General features: G+C 48.7%; 1 protein-coding gene across 1 annotated transcript; it reads right to left on the reverse strand.

Annotated features, from left to right (window-relative positions):
* Positions 1 to 303: 303 nt before the first annotated feature.
* On the reverse strand, positions 304 to 15,504 carry LOC129345485 (solute carrier family 25 member 36-A-like). Its single transcript, XM_055002670.1, has 7 exons — positions 15,385 to 15,504; positions 7,299 to 7,475; positions 6,280 to 6,357; positions 5,766 to 5,866; positions 2,609 to 2,675; positions 1,791 to 2,074; positions 304 to 1,650 (listed from the first exon to the last, which is right to left on the reverse strand). The coding sequence occupies exons 1-7, from the start codon at positions 15,423 to 15,425 to the stop codon at positions 1,454 to 1,456; spliced, it is 945 nt and encodes a 314-aa protein (XP_054858645.1). The 5' UTR covers positions 15,426 to 15,504; the 3' UTR covers positions 304 to 1,453.
* Positions 15,505 to 16,150: the final 646 nt, after the last annotated feature.

A 16,150-nucleotide genomic window follows, 5' to 3' on the forward strand; every position in this document is an offset into this window, starting at 1 on the left:
GTGGTCTGATTCAGCATAAGGCAGCTGTGTGTGTAAATTAGCCCCCCCACACACCCACCATAACAACTAGTGCCACCTTGAAGGTCACCCCTGCACGGGCTGCTCAGTCTTGTCTAGTTTGGCCTTGAGGCTGTGAGCCAGGAAGCCCCTGCTGGAGTTGGAAGGGGAGGCACCGTCAGCCTTTGGGGCCCTTTCTCTTCCTTATCTGTGGAAATCTCTGGCAGAAAGGCTGCCTCAAGCGGCTGACTTCTGAGGTAGTTGAGAAAGGTGGTCCATTGATGCAGATGTTTTCATAAAATAATATGAACTGGTACAAACATTTTATTATATAAATTAAAACAGAATTATCAGTATATCTAAAAATGTAGCTTGCTTCGTTATTCCTTCCGTCCATCAGATGGTGCCAGCAATCCACATTTGCTGTGCTAGAGTCCAGCTGCGCCACCGCTGCGCATCTTTTCCCCACCCCCTACTGGCTGTTCCCATCTAACGCCTTCACTCGGCTTTTTCCTACTTGTTTATGGAGAGGAGATCTGCAGATGAAATGGTAAACAAGGCCCCAGGCAATAAGAACAGAAGCTGCTATCAGCAAAGGGGCTTTCTCGCTACAGCAGACGGCCTCGTTTTTATTCCTTTGCTCAGCTCCATGTTGTGCAATGCACTTACCTCCTCCAGCAAGGAGTAGAAGGTGGACGGGAATGTGCAAGCCTAGATACCCTGCCTGTCTTCAGGAGGCGGCAAGTGGCTAGTCTGGAAACCTGCCTTAAAGGTTCCAACCGCCCCTTTGCCACCAAAGCTCACTGGGTGATTTTGGGCCAGGCACTCGTGCTTAGCCTGACCTAACTCACAGGGTGGTTGTGCGGCTACAGTGGAGGAGATAAGCTGCTTGGGGTCCCCACTGGGGAGAAAGGCAGGGTATAAATGAATAAATAAAGTAAGAAAGGAACACTGAGAGCATCAGAAAGTATCACTGAAGACTCTCCCTTCTATATATAAATCTCCTTGCAAAATATTCCCAACAGCCTGCTGTCTACAGTTTTTGTACAAATTTTGTATATTTTCAACCAACTGGCCAAGGAGTGACATGTAGCTCCTGCCTTGACCAGCACATCTGAGACTAATCCGTTAGCGATCCTGGAAAGACAGCATGCCTTCCCTGAAGTATCAAGTATACATGTCCACATCGCTGCTTCTGCTTGGCAAGCTCTACCTCTCTCTCCGATGTTCCCTCTTCTCATGATGCCCTGAGGCAGCTGGTGGTCCCTTGCAGTAGAAAACACCTTAAATTATCAAGCGTTGAGAGCACAGAGAGAGAAGCTGCTGGCCTTCAGATCTTTCCCTTATGGCAGCCAGTGTCTAACCATTTAATGGGAAAACACGTCCACTGTTAAGGCATCCCATTGTGCTAAAACGCGTTCATAAACATTGGCCAGTCACGGAGAAGGGAAAGGGGTCACATTTTCTTTGCCAAATGAATAGTCAGTTCGTAAGTGACCATGACGATAGCTGCATTGGGGATCTGGCGGATCAGGTGGGCTAGGAGCCCGCGGTAAAGAGCTGAGGGACCCTCTTCTCTGACCACAAGCCGCACAGTTTGCACAAAGGAGCAGTAACGTGAACCCTCCTCTCGTAGCCGTGTCCGGATGACCTCTAAGGAGAAAAGAAAGAGAGGAAAGGGAGATCAGGAGATTGAACTTTCAGTCTGGTAGGAAAGATGGCTGGCTGTCCGGTTGCTCCTCCAACCTGACTGGGCAGAGGTGGAGGAGGGTAAAGAACGTCAAGCCGCTCACCATGTGGATAGGCGATGCACGAAGCACAGGTTTTTGAGATGGCAGCTGCCCCCATCAAGCCAAAGAAGTCCTGGCTCTTGGGCTGGAAGACAAGGGCTGAAGACCAGAATGGCTGATGTTCCCTCAGCTGCTGCTTCAGCGCCTCGTAGATAACAAAATGGATGATGGTTTCAGAGACTCCAGCATACGAGGCTGAAATCCCACGGTAAAAGCCTCGCAGGCCCTCACTGTGGTAAACGCGCATGGCACATTGAAGGGCGCTGCCACACATCTCGCCTTTGGCTCTGCAGAGTTAAAAAAGGAACAATTAGGAACATTCTTGTCTGACTTGGCCAAGAAACAGACACGTGTATTCTACATTAAAGGCGGCAGGGGTGGGGCCCCTCCAAATTGCAAGCTTATGCGGCTCAAGTATTGGGCCTAGAAAAGCTGAATTGTGCAACTGCGATCATTCAGGTTTTTTTCTTGTTTTGCTAATGTTATTCAATTTAATTGATTCCATGGTGGGGTGAGGCAAGGGGCTGTACAGGCCACTGAAGCCCTGCCTTCCAATCATTGGACACCTTAGTTATTCTGGCTCCAAAAACTGTGTAGGCACCATCTGGCAAAAGTTCAAGCTTTTCTTCAGGAGACAGTTGGGTCGGGGGGAGGACAGGAGGCTGAAGTTCTCAGGCAACCGAAGTCAGCGCTCAGTAGTCAAAGCTGTGCTTTCAGGGAAAGGAGGGATATGTACATCCTCCCACAGGCACAGATGGTCTCCACGCACCCGCTGCTTTTCCCACAAGGCTCGCGTAAGGTAAACGCTCTACTTTTCTTACCTGGCTTCCAGTTGCATTCGGGTTTTCACCAGCCATATGGGGTTGGTCAAGGTGGCTGAAGTAACTCCTGTGAGAAGGGGGAGGGAAGAGGAGGTCAAAGGTGTCTCTGTGAAACTGTGCAGCTAATTGTGTATGGAAAATTGGAAGGCTCATTCTAGGATTCTCTGCCAAAAAAACCCAAAAAAACAAGGCACAGTCTAGCCAAAGTTGGACCTTTTCCAAATCCAACTGATCCAAGGCCTGAAACCACACAAGATGTTTCTCCGTGAGTCAGGTTTGCATCCTCTGCAATCAGACAGGAGCAGAGGGTTACTTATTTCCCCAAGGACTGCAGGGCCTGGTTCGGATTGAGACCATGGCACAGGGTAAGGGACCCTTGTCCCCTTGCACTGCAGTCCCAGCCTGAATTGGACCTCTTGGGGAAATAAGTTTCCCTGCAGCTACTGACTGGCTGCGGGAAATGCGAGTCGAGCTAGGGAAGCTCAACCAACCTGAGGGAGAAACATCTTGTGTAGTTTGGGCCTAGATGGGAGAAGAATACAAGTTTAACTTCAAAGGCACCCTCACCCAACAACCTTCCCCAGCAAGGACAAGAGCAGGAAATAAGGAAGAGTCTTTCACTCTCTTTCGAAGCAGCAGCAAATCCAGCCAAAAGCCCCCAAATCCACCCGCCCTCCCTCCAAACCCCAGCAACAGCTCCTCCCTCTCCCCCCGTCTACTGGAACCGAAAGCAGGAGGCACAGAGCCATGCTTTATGTAAGAAACGCTCACATACAGCCAGAGCTGGATCTAGGGGCGCAGGCGCCCGGAGCAACCCTTGCCTGGGTTTTTGCACGCGCACATAGCGTGTGCGTGCTTCTGACGCTGCATGATGATGTCACTGTTGTGACATCATCACGCAGGGTAGGAGGTGGGCCCGCCCGTGTGGCAAGCCGGCTGCCCCAGTGCACGGTGCGCCGTGGAGCTGGAGGAGGCAGCGAGGGCATTGGCTGGGGCAGCTGGCTTGCCGCACGGGTGGCTGAGCGCAGGGCTGGGAGGTCCTGCGCGCACACAAGCCAGCCGCTCCATCAGCGGGGCTGGCAAGGGCCTCCCAACCCTGCACTCAGCCTCCCGCGCAGCAAGCTGCAGCGCCCTCCCAGGAGGCTAGCAGCCATGCCCGGCGCCCCCTCTTTGGCGGCGCTGGGGGCAGGTTACCCACCCTGCCCCCCCTCGATCTGGCCCTGCATAGAGCAGAACAGGAGCTCTCTGGTTGGCAGACAGACCTGCCTAACAGGGTTTGGAGGGATGAGATTGGTGTTCCCATGGCTACAGAAGGCCCCTCCCCCCCTGCTTGTTGCTCTCATAGAACAGAATGGGAGTTCTCAGGTTGGCAGGGAGAGCTGCCTATCAAGGTTATGTGGGCTAAGATTGGGGTTTCCACGGCAACAAAAGGTCTGCAGACATTCCAGGCCTATGTTGCCTAGGGAATCAATGGATCGGCACCAGCCTGTCTGGCATCATGAAGCATTCACGAATCAAATGAATCGGCCCGATTCGTCATGAAATTTTATTTGTATTTCAATTTGTGCCCATGTCTAGTTGCCTGCCACCTGCTGGCAATTCCTAGATCTATTCAGGGCAAATCCTGGGGAAGAAAATGTCAGAGATGCTGTGACATCACTTCTAGATGCTTGCTCAGATGTGACATCACAGCGTGCACTCTGTCACCCCCTATGTGATGGTGGAGACTGCCCTCAAGTCATAGCTGACTTACAGCAACCTCTGGTAGGGTTTTCATGGCAAGAGACTAACAGAGGTGGTTTGCCACCTCTGCAACCCTGGTCTTTATTGGAGGTCTCCCATCCAATTACTAACCAAGGCCAACCCTACTTGGCTTCTGAGATCTGTGTGTGCTACAACATAGTCTTGAAAGAGAAGAATTCCCAGTATAAAAGCTAGCACAAGCTGAAGTCTATTTACACAGCCACAATAGAACTGGGGGGGGGGTGTTTTTGGCACAGAGGGATTGGGTAGTAAGTGGAAACTCCCATTCCAGCCAAAGAAAAGAGTTAATTCTTCTTTGGAAAGGAAGAATTCCTGCTCATTGTCTAAAAGGGATTTGGCTCTGTGGAGGACCCCAGTACTGTTGTAAAGTGAAAACTGTGTTGAACTAGAAACCTAAGTTTAAAAGGGGAACTCTGCAAAGAAACACTGTTACTGAAACCAAAGTATTGAACCTAACTTCTCTCACTAATAAGAACACTGAAACTAAGCTGTGATAAAACTGTTTTGCCTTTTACTTTTAAAGTATTCTGTTCTACCAACAAATTTTACCTCAGAAATTTCATCTCCTGACTGCCCATATTCCATCCATGCCTGTTCAATAAAGTTCTTGTTTCTTTTGAGAGTTATTCAGCCTCTAGTGCCATTTCATACTAAGAAGAACAGGACTCCTGCTTCTCCCTTATCAATTTCTGGGCTTGGCTAAAATGCCTAAATATAACCGCTTATCAGGATGAGACAAAAAAAAAAGGAACTGTACAACCACAACTTTACAATCACTAACAGAGACACGCTACTTGTGGCTGCTCAGTCACAGCAGGCAAACTTGGATTTTGACAGGAAAATCTGCCTCAGTGTAGGGGGGTGAAGGAAGGGGGTCGTCCCCCCCCTATACACTGTTTTCTTCCTGCTACTGCAGCGGGGATGCAGCATGGGAGCAGGACGTTGCCTGCTGTGGTGGGCAGCCTAGTAAGCCTATGGCCCCATCTCTCAGTACTTAATGCAGAAAGGATGAAGCTGAGGCCTGCCAAAATATGATATTTTACCCACACAGGTGTGTACATAGAGGCATGTGTACAAACACATGCCTATTTGCCAAACATAAAAAAACTTCCCAAAGGCAAACCCACAAATCTTTACACAGAATTACTTCCTTATTTCTTTAAGACAGACAGATATAAAATTATATATATAAAAGCACCTTATCTCTACTACTCAGTGTGCCTATGAAGGCAACGTATACATGTCTGTGTCGTCAAGTTGCAACCAACTAATGGTAACACCAGCAAGAGATTTTCGAGGCAAGCGAGAAGCAGAGGTGGGTTGCATTGGCCACTATCTTCTTCAGAACCTTATGGACAACGGAGTGCAATGCGTATGTGTGGCTGTTACTTACCTGCACAGGCTGCTGAAAGCATATGAACTTTCTTGGATTCGGGTATAAGTAGCATGTTGAGTTTCTCCTTCACCCCTGAATAGGCAGCAAAATAAATGGCTCTATAAGAAGAGCAGAAATAGTGTATTGTTAACCCAAGAGTTGGAGCTATACTGTATAATTTTGTTTCTTTGTTTGTCTAAATTACATTTTTTTGTTTCTTTGGGAGGTGCCGAGTGGAGAAAATGAGGACTAAAAAAAACCTGAATAAATTATGTGGGACAATTTCCTCAGATGCAGTGAAATGAGAGAGTCTCAATGGCTACTGCAGTATTCATATCAATGCCCAACCCTGTTATGCACAATCCCATACTCCGGCCACTGAATGTCAGTACAACCACAGCTCCTTTTTCTGCAAGATGCTCCTGTGTTTGGGGGAAAGGGATCCTGTGAGGGCCGATATCAGTCAGAATCCCTGAGGAAGTCGCACCTGGGGAATTAGGCACGGGAATCTGTCCTTATTCGGCATATTTACCTGGAAGGGGCAACTCCGATGAGATTAGGCCCCAAGCCTCGGAAGAGTGCGCAGAAACCTTCTTTCTCCAGAATGGTTCTATGGAAGAAGGGAGCAGATCAGTTGGGAAAGGGCAGAACACGTATCTACAGTCTCTCTACCAGGGCTTTTTTTCAGGGGGAACGCAGGGGAATGGAGTTCCGGAACCTCTTGAAAATGGTCACATGGCTGGTGGCCCCGCCCCCTGATCTCCAGACAGAGGGGAGCTTAGATTGCCCTCTGCGCCGCTGAGCTGAGGGGAGGGCCATCTCAACTCCCCTCTGTCTGGAGATCAGGGGGCGGGGCCACCAGCCATGTGACCATTTTCTCCACAGGCAACCCACTGAGTTCCACCACCTCTTTTCCCAGAAAAAAAGCCCTGCTTTCTATAGTCTTATCTTTTAATCTTTTTATTTTTCTCTCCCTGCCGCAGGCATAAAGATCTAAATTTACTAGGGCTGTTGTGAAGCCTCAGCTCTAATACGGTTGCCAACTTCCAGGTGAGGGCTGGAGATCTTCTGGAATTACAACTGATCTCCAGACTAGAGATATTATTTTCCCTGGAGAAAATGGCAGCTTCAGTGAGCAAAGTCTATAGTAAACTATAGATTCTAATTGAAATCCCTCTCCAAATTCCCCCCTCCATAGGCCATGACCCCAAGAATGTCGCAGGCCAAAGCTGGCAACCTTGAGAGGATGAGATAAAAATGAAATAGGTCTTTTTCACACTTCTCTGTTGAATGTGACCTCCATAGTGGAAGTCAAGAAGAGCGTTCCTTACCCTTTCTTAAAATATACGTATATAGAAGGCTCCTCCCTGAATGCCTGCTTATAGAATCCCTGCTTACATTTATAAGGTAACTAACACCGGCTCCGTCCGACCTCCATTTTCCTTCCTCAGCCTTCCTTATTCAGATGGCTGCATGAACATCTGCCTCCTCCCCCAAGCCTTGTGTTCCTTCATTGCCATGTATCACCTACGTTGTCCCTTCCCTGCTCACCTCAGCAGCTGAAGCACCCCTACAGAGGGGAGGCATGGGCGGATCAAAGCCCCGTTCACGCCCTGCAGCTGTACTGAGGGTAGGTAAAGGGGCCGGAGGGCGAAGGAGGAGGACTGCAGGCGGGTCTTGACCACTTCCAATGGACAGGTCAAAACGGCTCCCACTGTGCCACCAAATCTAGAAAGAGAAAATATCAATTCAGAGCCTGCTTAACTGAGTTTCAGAAATCACTCTCAGAACTGTTATCCTCATACAGGGCCATTCCATGGTATTTCAGGAACACTGCACAGTTTATCATCGAGGTATAATATGAAATACAGCAAACAGGTATTTCAAAACACATGCATCATGAAGACATGCTTGTGAGAGTATTAAGATTGTCTGTGGTGGCAAAGATTTATTGGGTGAATTATGTGTGAAATGGCCTCCAGACACAACTTGCAACTATCTTGGAAGAAGTTACTTCAGGGATTCCATCAAATGCTAGCTATTCTGCAAAAGCAGGGGGGGGGGGGAGAGAGAGAGAACAAACAGGGCTCCTTCCCTCAGGCCGCCTGGACGACTCTCACCAGGTCATTCCCACTCAGACTGCACCACCAACTAACCCAGCGATCCCCAACATGGTGCCCGAGAGCATCACAGCGCCTAGCCTACCAATTTGTTTTCTGGTGCCCTCTGACTTCTTCCCCCAAAGCAAACCACCTCCTCACTTTTCTCTTTTTTGTTGGAGGAGGAAGTACTTCAGAAGAGGCCTGGGGAAGAGGCTTAGACTTTTATGTCCTCAGAAACCCCAAATTCAGAAACAGTGGCCTCCATTGTCTCAAACCCCCAACATTTTGTGGAAGCTTCCATCACTGAACCAAGAGGAAAAGTGATGTTTAAATGTTTTAATAAATAAATTCTAAAAACGTGATCTGGTCTGAGCACTGCCCCCTCCACAGAAGCCATTTCTGAGGGTCATTCAGTACTGGTTCTCGTGCCCACAGGCTCAACAAGGTTGGGGACTGCTGGGCTAGGCATTCTTCAGGAGGGGAGAGAGGAAGAGATTCTTCCATTGGCCTGATTTCACCAATTAGAACTTGTCAGCCATCTTGAGTTCTTCTTTTGAAAAAAAAGGCAGATCTTAAATACAATAAAAACCGCTGCAACTTTCACCCACCAAGGATAATACTGCTATGCTCTTTACATGATTGTTGACCTTGAGATGGAGGACAGGTGAGTAAAAAGTCCCTCGTCTTGCCAAGGGCCTACTGACCCAACTTCCAGATTTACCTTTTTAGCTAATCAAAGCAGAGATTTTTGTCCATTAATGACTATTACAGCAAGGTAACTGATTGTGTAAAGAGGCATTGTGTGTAACCATGTCACAACCAAAGTGGCGCAACAGCTCCCATCATCTCCACCCTCCCTCCTCACTTCCCCCTAGCAGTGCGCTGCTGTCTGGATGTGCGTCACACACACACCCTCTAGACTGCAACTGATTAACGTGCTGACGACTGGTTTCTGATGTGTTCCAAACAGAGATGCCCAAGAGCTAAAGTCCGATGGGAGTCCAGGGCAGCCAACTATCATGAACGTTGCATACTGGAGCTGCTGATGCATTTTGTCCCATTTCAAGTGATTTCCTGCAAGGGCAAAGCCTTTGGAAGCCACCTGGAAACAGTCCCTTGGTCCCAGCCTTCACCTTCATGCACAGACAAAGCTGAGTTCTTAAGCATATTAATCTTCCTCAACTTGCCCCCCCAAAAAATGCATCAATAGCCCTTTTCAGTCTTTACAATTGCATATAAGGGGAGATTTCACTACCTACAATCCTTCCAGTCTACACAGTCAGTCGCCATTTTGTCTGAACAGAGAAACCATGTATATTTTCCACCTTCGGTACATGCAAACATGTACCCTAAGAAAAACTGGGTATCTGATTGCATAGACCAAAGCTAGAAAATAAGCACATTCCCCTACGTGGTGATAGGGCATATCAGTTCATAAAATGCCGAGGTTTGGCCACCCAATTGTAATAATTTAAAAGGGCTCTTTATCAGTCCCTTGGTTTAGGGTGCCCTGAATGTTGTTGGGTTTCTTGGCAATTAGGGCCTTTGCAAGAGCAACCCACAAATTGCAAGTACTCAAAATAATTTAATGGAAATGTACCTGTTTGGCAACTGGGTGGGAATGATATTAAGGTTACTTGCTGCTGGCTTAGAAACCTAATGTCTAACGGTCTAAAAGCAATCAAATGTTTATCCCACCATTTCTCTAAAGAGTTCAGAACAAGGTGTATAATGTCCTTCCCTCCTCCAGATATATCCTCACAGCAATCCTGAGAGGTAGGTCATGCCAAGAGAGAATGACTGGCCCAAGGTTGCTAACTGAACATAATGTCTGAGTGTGGATTTGAATCTAAGTCTCCTCCTTTCCTAGTCTGATCACTAACCACTATGAAATACTGGCTCATTTGTCATTAAATCTCTCCACACGAGAGGCCTGGGTGCATGTTTGTCAAGTGCCAGAAGATGCAATGTTAGGTGGGAAGTGTAGTTTTAAAAGACTGAGCTGGTGGAGATTGCTCTGGAGGGGACGGAGTCTCTCACAGACCTCCACCACCTCTAGTGTGACAGACTGTCTTTCCTTCCAGAGCTTTTACTCTGCCATCCTTGCTGCTTAAAACTTTGAATTAACTGAGTTTTGGCAGGGCAAGGCTCCAGAAGAGGAGACGCCAGAGGTGGTGGAGTTCTGTGAGAGAATCCATCCCCTCTGCAGCAATCTCCACCAGCTCTGTCCTTAAAAACTGCACTTCCCAGCTAATATTGCATCTCCCGACACATGAAGAACACGTGTCAGAAGTCTCGCGTAGAGAGACTCATTGTCCAATAGTCTGTAAGCCCTCTTCTTCGCTGTTATCTAAGCTGCTATGATGTCACAGAATGTTCTTGAACAAGAGGAAGATGGCCTTTCATGGAATGCTGAAAAACAATGTATGGGAATTGGGGAAAGCTTCACAGAGGGTGCAAGGAAGGATAAAATTGCTATGCTGCAGGGGGACTACAGCCTGAGGGAACCTAGGGGGTGGTGGGGCCAGAGCAGGTAGCGGGGGTGGGAAATTCATCAAAGAAAGCCAAAGGACATAGAGGAAGGTATTTTTCTCGATGGGAAGGGGTGCAGAGATAGACCAAAGGGCTGTATTTCTCATAATGATGTAAAGCAAGCTGCTAATGGGGGAGGGGGTGGCTGCAATGTTAAGATGTTTGTCTAAACCACCCTTTCATGCTATTGTGTCAGCCAGTTTCACGACAAGAGGCCAAACAGGGGGGACCAAAGGTCTTTGGTGTCCTGGGCCAAAAGCTCAGTTCTTGCATAACCTGCTAGGCAGAGTGCACAAATATTCACTTAATCAAAAAGAGGCAATGGGGTGAAGGGTGAGGGAATTTGTTTTGGCCTGGATATATATATATTTTTATAGTAATGTGCAAACATACAAACATAAAATATAATCTATAATAATTTGTATATCATGCATTTATATATGGAACTTACTTAAATTTACTTTTAATATTTCACTTCTATTTAAATAGCTTTATTCTAGTGGGGTTGCCAACCTCTAGGTGGAGCCTGGAGCTCTCCTGGAATAGCAACTGATCTCCAGACCACAGAGATCAGAAAAATGGCATCTTTGGAGGGTGGACTCTTTGGTATTATACCACGCTGAGGGTCCTACCGGAATTTCCCAACCCAGAATTTGTATCTTTACTGGCTTGGCACCTAGCATTTAGGCATCAGGATAGAGCTTGTCATCTAGGCTAGTATATTTTATCCCATCTTTTTTGTTTGATTGGTACTGGCCTGTTTTCCACCCCCACCCCCACTCCATCCCTGCCTGTTAATGTTTTTATGGCCTGCTTTTATGGACATGGCTGCAGTTTTTTACTGAATGTTGGTTTTAACACACTGTTACAACAGGGAAATTATTTTTATTGAATTCTTTTTTATTGTTGCATTGATTTATTATTTCAAATAGCTGGAGAGGTAAGACAGAAGTGCACAAAATTTAAACAAACAAACAAAATTCTTTAATGGGGAGACGGCAGGTGTGCTTCTCAGCGTCATCAGCTAAGAGAGGGCATCAAGTCCGAAAATTGGAAGGTCAACAATGTGGAGAAACTAGGCTAGATTTCCAGGGGAAAGGAAGGGAGAACAGCCCAGTTCAATTTGGCCTACAAGAGACAATTCAGACCTGTAGCAGCTGCATGAGTGTAGGACCATAGCTGTATAGAACAAACATCAGTTATTCCAATGGCGCACACACACCCCTCCATGTAGAAAACTCGATGTCTGGGAGAAGGTATCTAGCTGAGCCTTCATGCCAGTTGTCTATGATCACTTTTTTTAAAAAAAGGAAGAGCGCTCAAACAGGCAAGAACTACAGTCTGAGGTGGCAACACTAAGACCCAATCTGCTGTTTGGGAGAAGGACTAAAGGTCCAATATGATGGGGGTATCCATGTATCCCATGTTCTCATGTGAAAAGAAGGGGTAGGAGACTTTTTAAAAAACAGAGTTTTGTTCCTGCCCTGCCTCATCTTCCTTTGCTTCATCATGTGGAGAATTGTGCCCCCTGTTTGTCTTCAACGCTGAAGTGATACAAGCTGGAAGAAAAATGCTTCAAATGGAAGCCAGCAAGGTGAGAGAGCAGGGAGGGCCCAGGGCTAAGCTCCCCTCACCAGTACACTCCTGTTTTCCCCAATTGTTAAAGAAAAAAAACACCCCACTTCTCAACTTCCCAAGCAAACGGGTGAACCACGTGAATAAGTCCACATTCATCCCTCCCCCACCTCCATCATACTTAGCTTGGCTCTAAGACATGCCCCTAAATCTGGAAAATTGCTTCCCAACTCCTTTGTTCTATTTAACTCACTAGAAGTTGTTTTTCTTTTTTAACAAAATAGATTGACAGCCCCCCTCCCCCAAATCCCTCGATTTGGGCTTCGGGAGCCCTGGCAACCCTTGTTGTTCCCCACTGGGAGCGTACTCGCTGAGCGCTTGCCCGGGCTGCCTGCCAGAGGTGGGCCATCACTGGGTGGTTTGCCACCGCCAGCAATCTGTGAGCAATCTGCCGGAAGTCTGCCCTTCACCGATGGGCAACTGGGAGCCCTATTCCTAGAGCTACCCTACATCACTTCTGAGTTTCCCCCACAAGTGACGTAGCAGCATATCTGACATCACGTCCCTGCCCCCAACCATCCTATTGGATGGCAGGCCTGGACTGGCAACCCTAAGGATGACTCTATGGCATTTTAACCCAGTGAGGTCCCCCCCTTCCCCAAACCTCATTCATTTTTTCATCCAAACCCTGCCTAAGACTTCGAAGCCTTTTTGGCAACAGCCACCAACCCCTCCTCTAAGGAAAGACACACGTTTAAACCTGAGCCACAATGCAATAGAAAGCTTTCTGTGGCACCACCAACATAAGCCTGCACCCATGTTTCAAATGTGCGTTTGTCAAATTTTAGCAAAATATTCTCTGCACATGCAACAATTTTTGAAGCAATCCTATCTGTGTACACACACCAAAGGGAAAGATACTACGGTATATCCGAGGCAAGCCCTGTGCACAGAGAAATAAGTACCACACGAGTAAGCTAGGAAGCCTCAGGTTCAGATCTTGCTTCTGCCGCAGATGGAGGCTGCAATCCTATTCAGACTGAGTAGGAAATGTCCCTACTTGAACTCTGTGGGATTTACTTCTGAGTGAATATGGTTGGGCTTATGCAGCCCCAAGCATGACAATATTTTTTCAGCTTAAGTTTCTCATCTGCAATAATACTGATAGGACCCTACTTTACAAAGTGAAGTGTTTTAAATGCTCGAAATTAGCTAGATAAATGCTGGGTGCAGACAATACACAGCCACTTCAATATATTCAGGCAGGCACTCAAGAAGCCATCATGTCAGCAGGAGGAAAGCTGTGTGGGAAGTTAAACTGGCCCCAATCCGGAATTAGGAGCAGCGTGCAATCTGCAACGGACAGACATCAATGCGCAGTGACCCTGAATTGAATCCTGCTGCCACTGTCCAGAACCCATCCAAAAATGTTGCTACATGATAGCCAAATGCTTCTAGAATCACTCTGCATAACAAAGCACAATAAAACATTTCCTCTCTTCAGGTCATACCACCTTTCCCCAACTGCATTCAATGAAGGGACAGGAAGCAAAGAGAAGAGCATGAAAAATTGGAGGGCAATGTGGGAAAGTACCTTAGAACAGCAAGAACCGGGTCCAGTAGCACCTTAAAGGCTTCCTAGAATTCCAGGATACGAGCTATTTAGCTTGTCTTTAAGGTGCCACTGGACCCGAATCTTGCTCTTCTACTACAGACCAACCTGGTTACCTGTCTGAAACTACCTTAGAACAGATTCATACCAATTCTAGCCTAGTCTGACAGCAATGCCTGTGAACCTAGGCAGATCATGAGATGGAGGGCAGGAAGAGTTACATCAGTGCTTAGTTCTTGTGGCCCCTTCTTACATGCCCAGGGTAATGCTGATTGCCACTTTGGGGTCAGGAAGCAATTTTCCCCAGGCCAGTTCGTGTTTTGCCATCTTCTGGGCATGGAGTAAGGGTCATTGGGTTTGTGTGTGGAGGGTGGGGGAGTTGTGAATTTCCTGTATCGTGCAGGGGGTTGGACTAGATGACCCTGGAGGTCCTTTCCAACCCTATGATTCTTGCCTCCTCTGGAGGAAGATGACATGGATATAAAACTCAGGGCTGCTTTCAAAGAACAATCTCCAGAGCGTGGAAAGGTCCAGTTTCGGGGGAGGGAAGCCCAAACTGTCTTCAAGGGGGTGGAGAGTGCTGTCAAGTTTAGTGAGACAGCCAGTTTGGTGCAGTGGTTAAGAATGCAGAACTGGTTAAGAGCGTAGTGGTTAAGCATGGGAAACTAATCTGGAGAACTGCGTTTGATTCCCCACTCCTTCACTTGAAGCCAGCTGGGTGACCTTGGGGCAGTCACAGCTCTCTCAGAGCTCTCTCAGCCCCACCCACCTCACAAGGTGATTGTTGTTGTGGGGATAATGATAACATACTTTGTAAACTGCTCTGAGTGGGCGTTAAGTCATCCTGAAGGGTGGTATATAAATCTATTATTATTGTTGTTGTTGTTGTTGTTGTTGTTGTTGTTGTTGTTGTATTGTCGAAGGCTTTCACGGCCGAAGAACGATGGTTGTTGTGGGTTTTCCGGGCTGTATTGCCGTAGTCTTGGCATTGTAGTTCCTGACGTTTCGCCAGCAGCTGTGGCTGGCATCTTCAGAGGTGTAGCACCAAAAGTCAGAGATCTCTCAGTGAACTACAATGCCAAGACCACGGCAATACAGCCCGGAAAACCCACAACAACCATTATTATTATTATTATTAAGTCATGCAAGAGCTCTGTGGCGGAGTGGTAAGCTGCAGTCCTGCAGCCCAAGCTCTGCTCATGACCTAAGTTCGATCCTGGCAGAAGCCGGGTTCGGTTAGCCGGCTCATGGTTGACTCAGCCGTCCATCCTTCTGAGGTCGGCAAAATGAGTACGCAGTTTCCTGGGGGTAAAGTGTAGACGACTGGGGAAGGCAACGGCAAACCACCCCGTAACAAACGTCTGTCAAGAAAACGTCGTGAGGCGACGTCCCCCCATGGGACAGTAATGACTGGGGGACCTATTAAGTCATAAGCGGCTTATGGAGGCCCCTGGTGGGCTTTCCATGGCCTAATGCTATGCCTTTGTGAACGGGTATCTCTTTACCCCACGGCATTGTTTATGGAAATGTTCTTGATACTGACTGTACTCCTCGCACAGCGTGTAACCCGCCTTGAGTCTTAGCGAGAAAGGCGAGCTATACATGACATAACTCAAAGAGCCCACGAGAGGCGGGTTGCCGCGGCCTGCCTCTGCAGGTCTCCGCTCTCGTGCCTAGCCAAGGCCGACCCTGCTTAGGCCGCCTCCAGCCTCGCCTGCTGCGGCTTCCCCTCCCGGCCAGGGCCGCCCTTCCCCAACCAGCCTCCGCCGGACGCCAGAAGGCAGCGGCTGGACGCGGCTCCCGCTCAGCGACTCACCCGCCCGCCGCGAGATGCAGCGCCGCGCCCCGAGCAGGCATCCCTTCGGCTCCCTCCCCGCCGGCGACCGCCTCTCCGGAGCCGTGGCGCGATCCTCTCAGCCAGCTCGCTTCTGCTTGTGGGGAAGGCGCGGGCTGGCGGGACGGCTGGGCTGGGCTGGGCTGGGCTTGGCCCGGCCCGGCCCGCCTTCTCTGCGCCTCCTCCCCGCGCACGGGCTGACCCAGTGGCCGCGGCGGAGGGAGGTCCCCTGCCCTGGCGCGCCGCCGGGTCACAGCCCTGCTCCCGCCTATGCCAGCAGGTGGTCAGGCGCGCTGGCCTCTGCCCGGCCTCTGGGCCCGTGGGTCGGTGCCGGAGCCCTGCTTCTCACCGATTGCTGGCAGCCTAAGAAGACGTGGGGGCCAAGGGGCACTTGTTGGGCTTTCAGCCTGCGGTAGGAATTGCCCAGGAGCTCCCCCCCCCGCCGCCCCTTTGCCTGCACTGATGCAGCATTTTGAGTGCTTATGCCGATAGACAGTTAATTCTGTTTAATTGGTCCCACTGGCAGCTATAATGCAAGTTGGTAATGAAATTAAGGACGAGGGAACAATTAATAAGCACTCTGGTAGGGTTGCCAGCATTGGCTGGCAATGCCTGGGACCGGGGTGGGGGGGTGTCGGGCTAGGCATTATGCAGTCCTCATGATGTTGCAATGTCACTTCCACTTGTGTAAGTGGAAGTGACGTCATATGTCACTGTGATGCTCTAGCAGTCCCCCAAATCTCTATGG

This window comes from Eublepharis macularius, chromosome 18 (genome assembly GCF_028583425.1).
Source record: "Eublepharis macularius isolate TG4126 chromosome 18, MPM_Emac_v1.0, whole genome shotgun sequence".
Classification (NCBI taxonomy): Eukaryota; Metazoa; Chordata; class Lepidosauria; order Squamata; family Eublepharidae; genus Eublepharis; species Eublepharis macularius.

Bases quoted from the DNA above. Each gene is read 5' to 3' on its own strand.
- LOC129345485 (XM_055002670.1), bottom strand. From the start codon at position 15,425: ATGCCTGCTCGGGGCGCGGCGCTGCATCTCGCGGCGGGCGG. The intron at 2,075-2,608 runs GTAAGAAAAGTA...TTAACTCTGCAG, and splicing joins CGAATGCAACTGGAAGCCAG to AGCCAAAGGCGAGATGTGTG. The intron at 1,651-1,790 runs GTGAGCGGCTTG...TTTTCTCCTTAG, and splicing joins GTGCATCGCCTATCCACATG to AGGTCATCCGGACACGGCTA.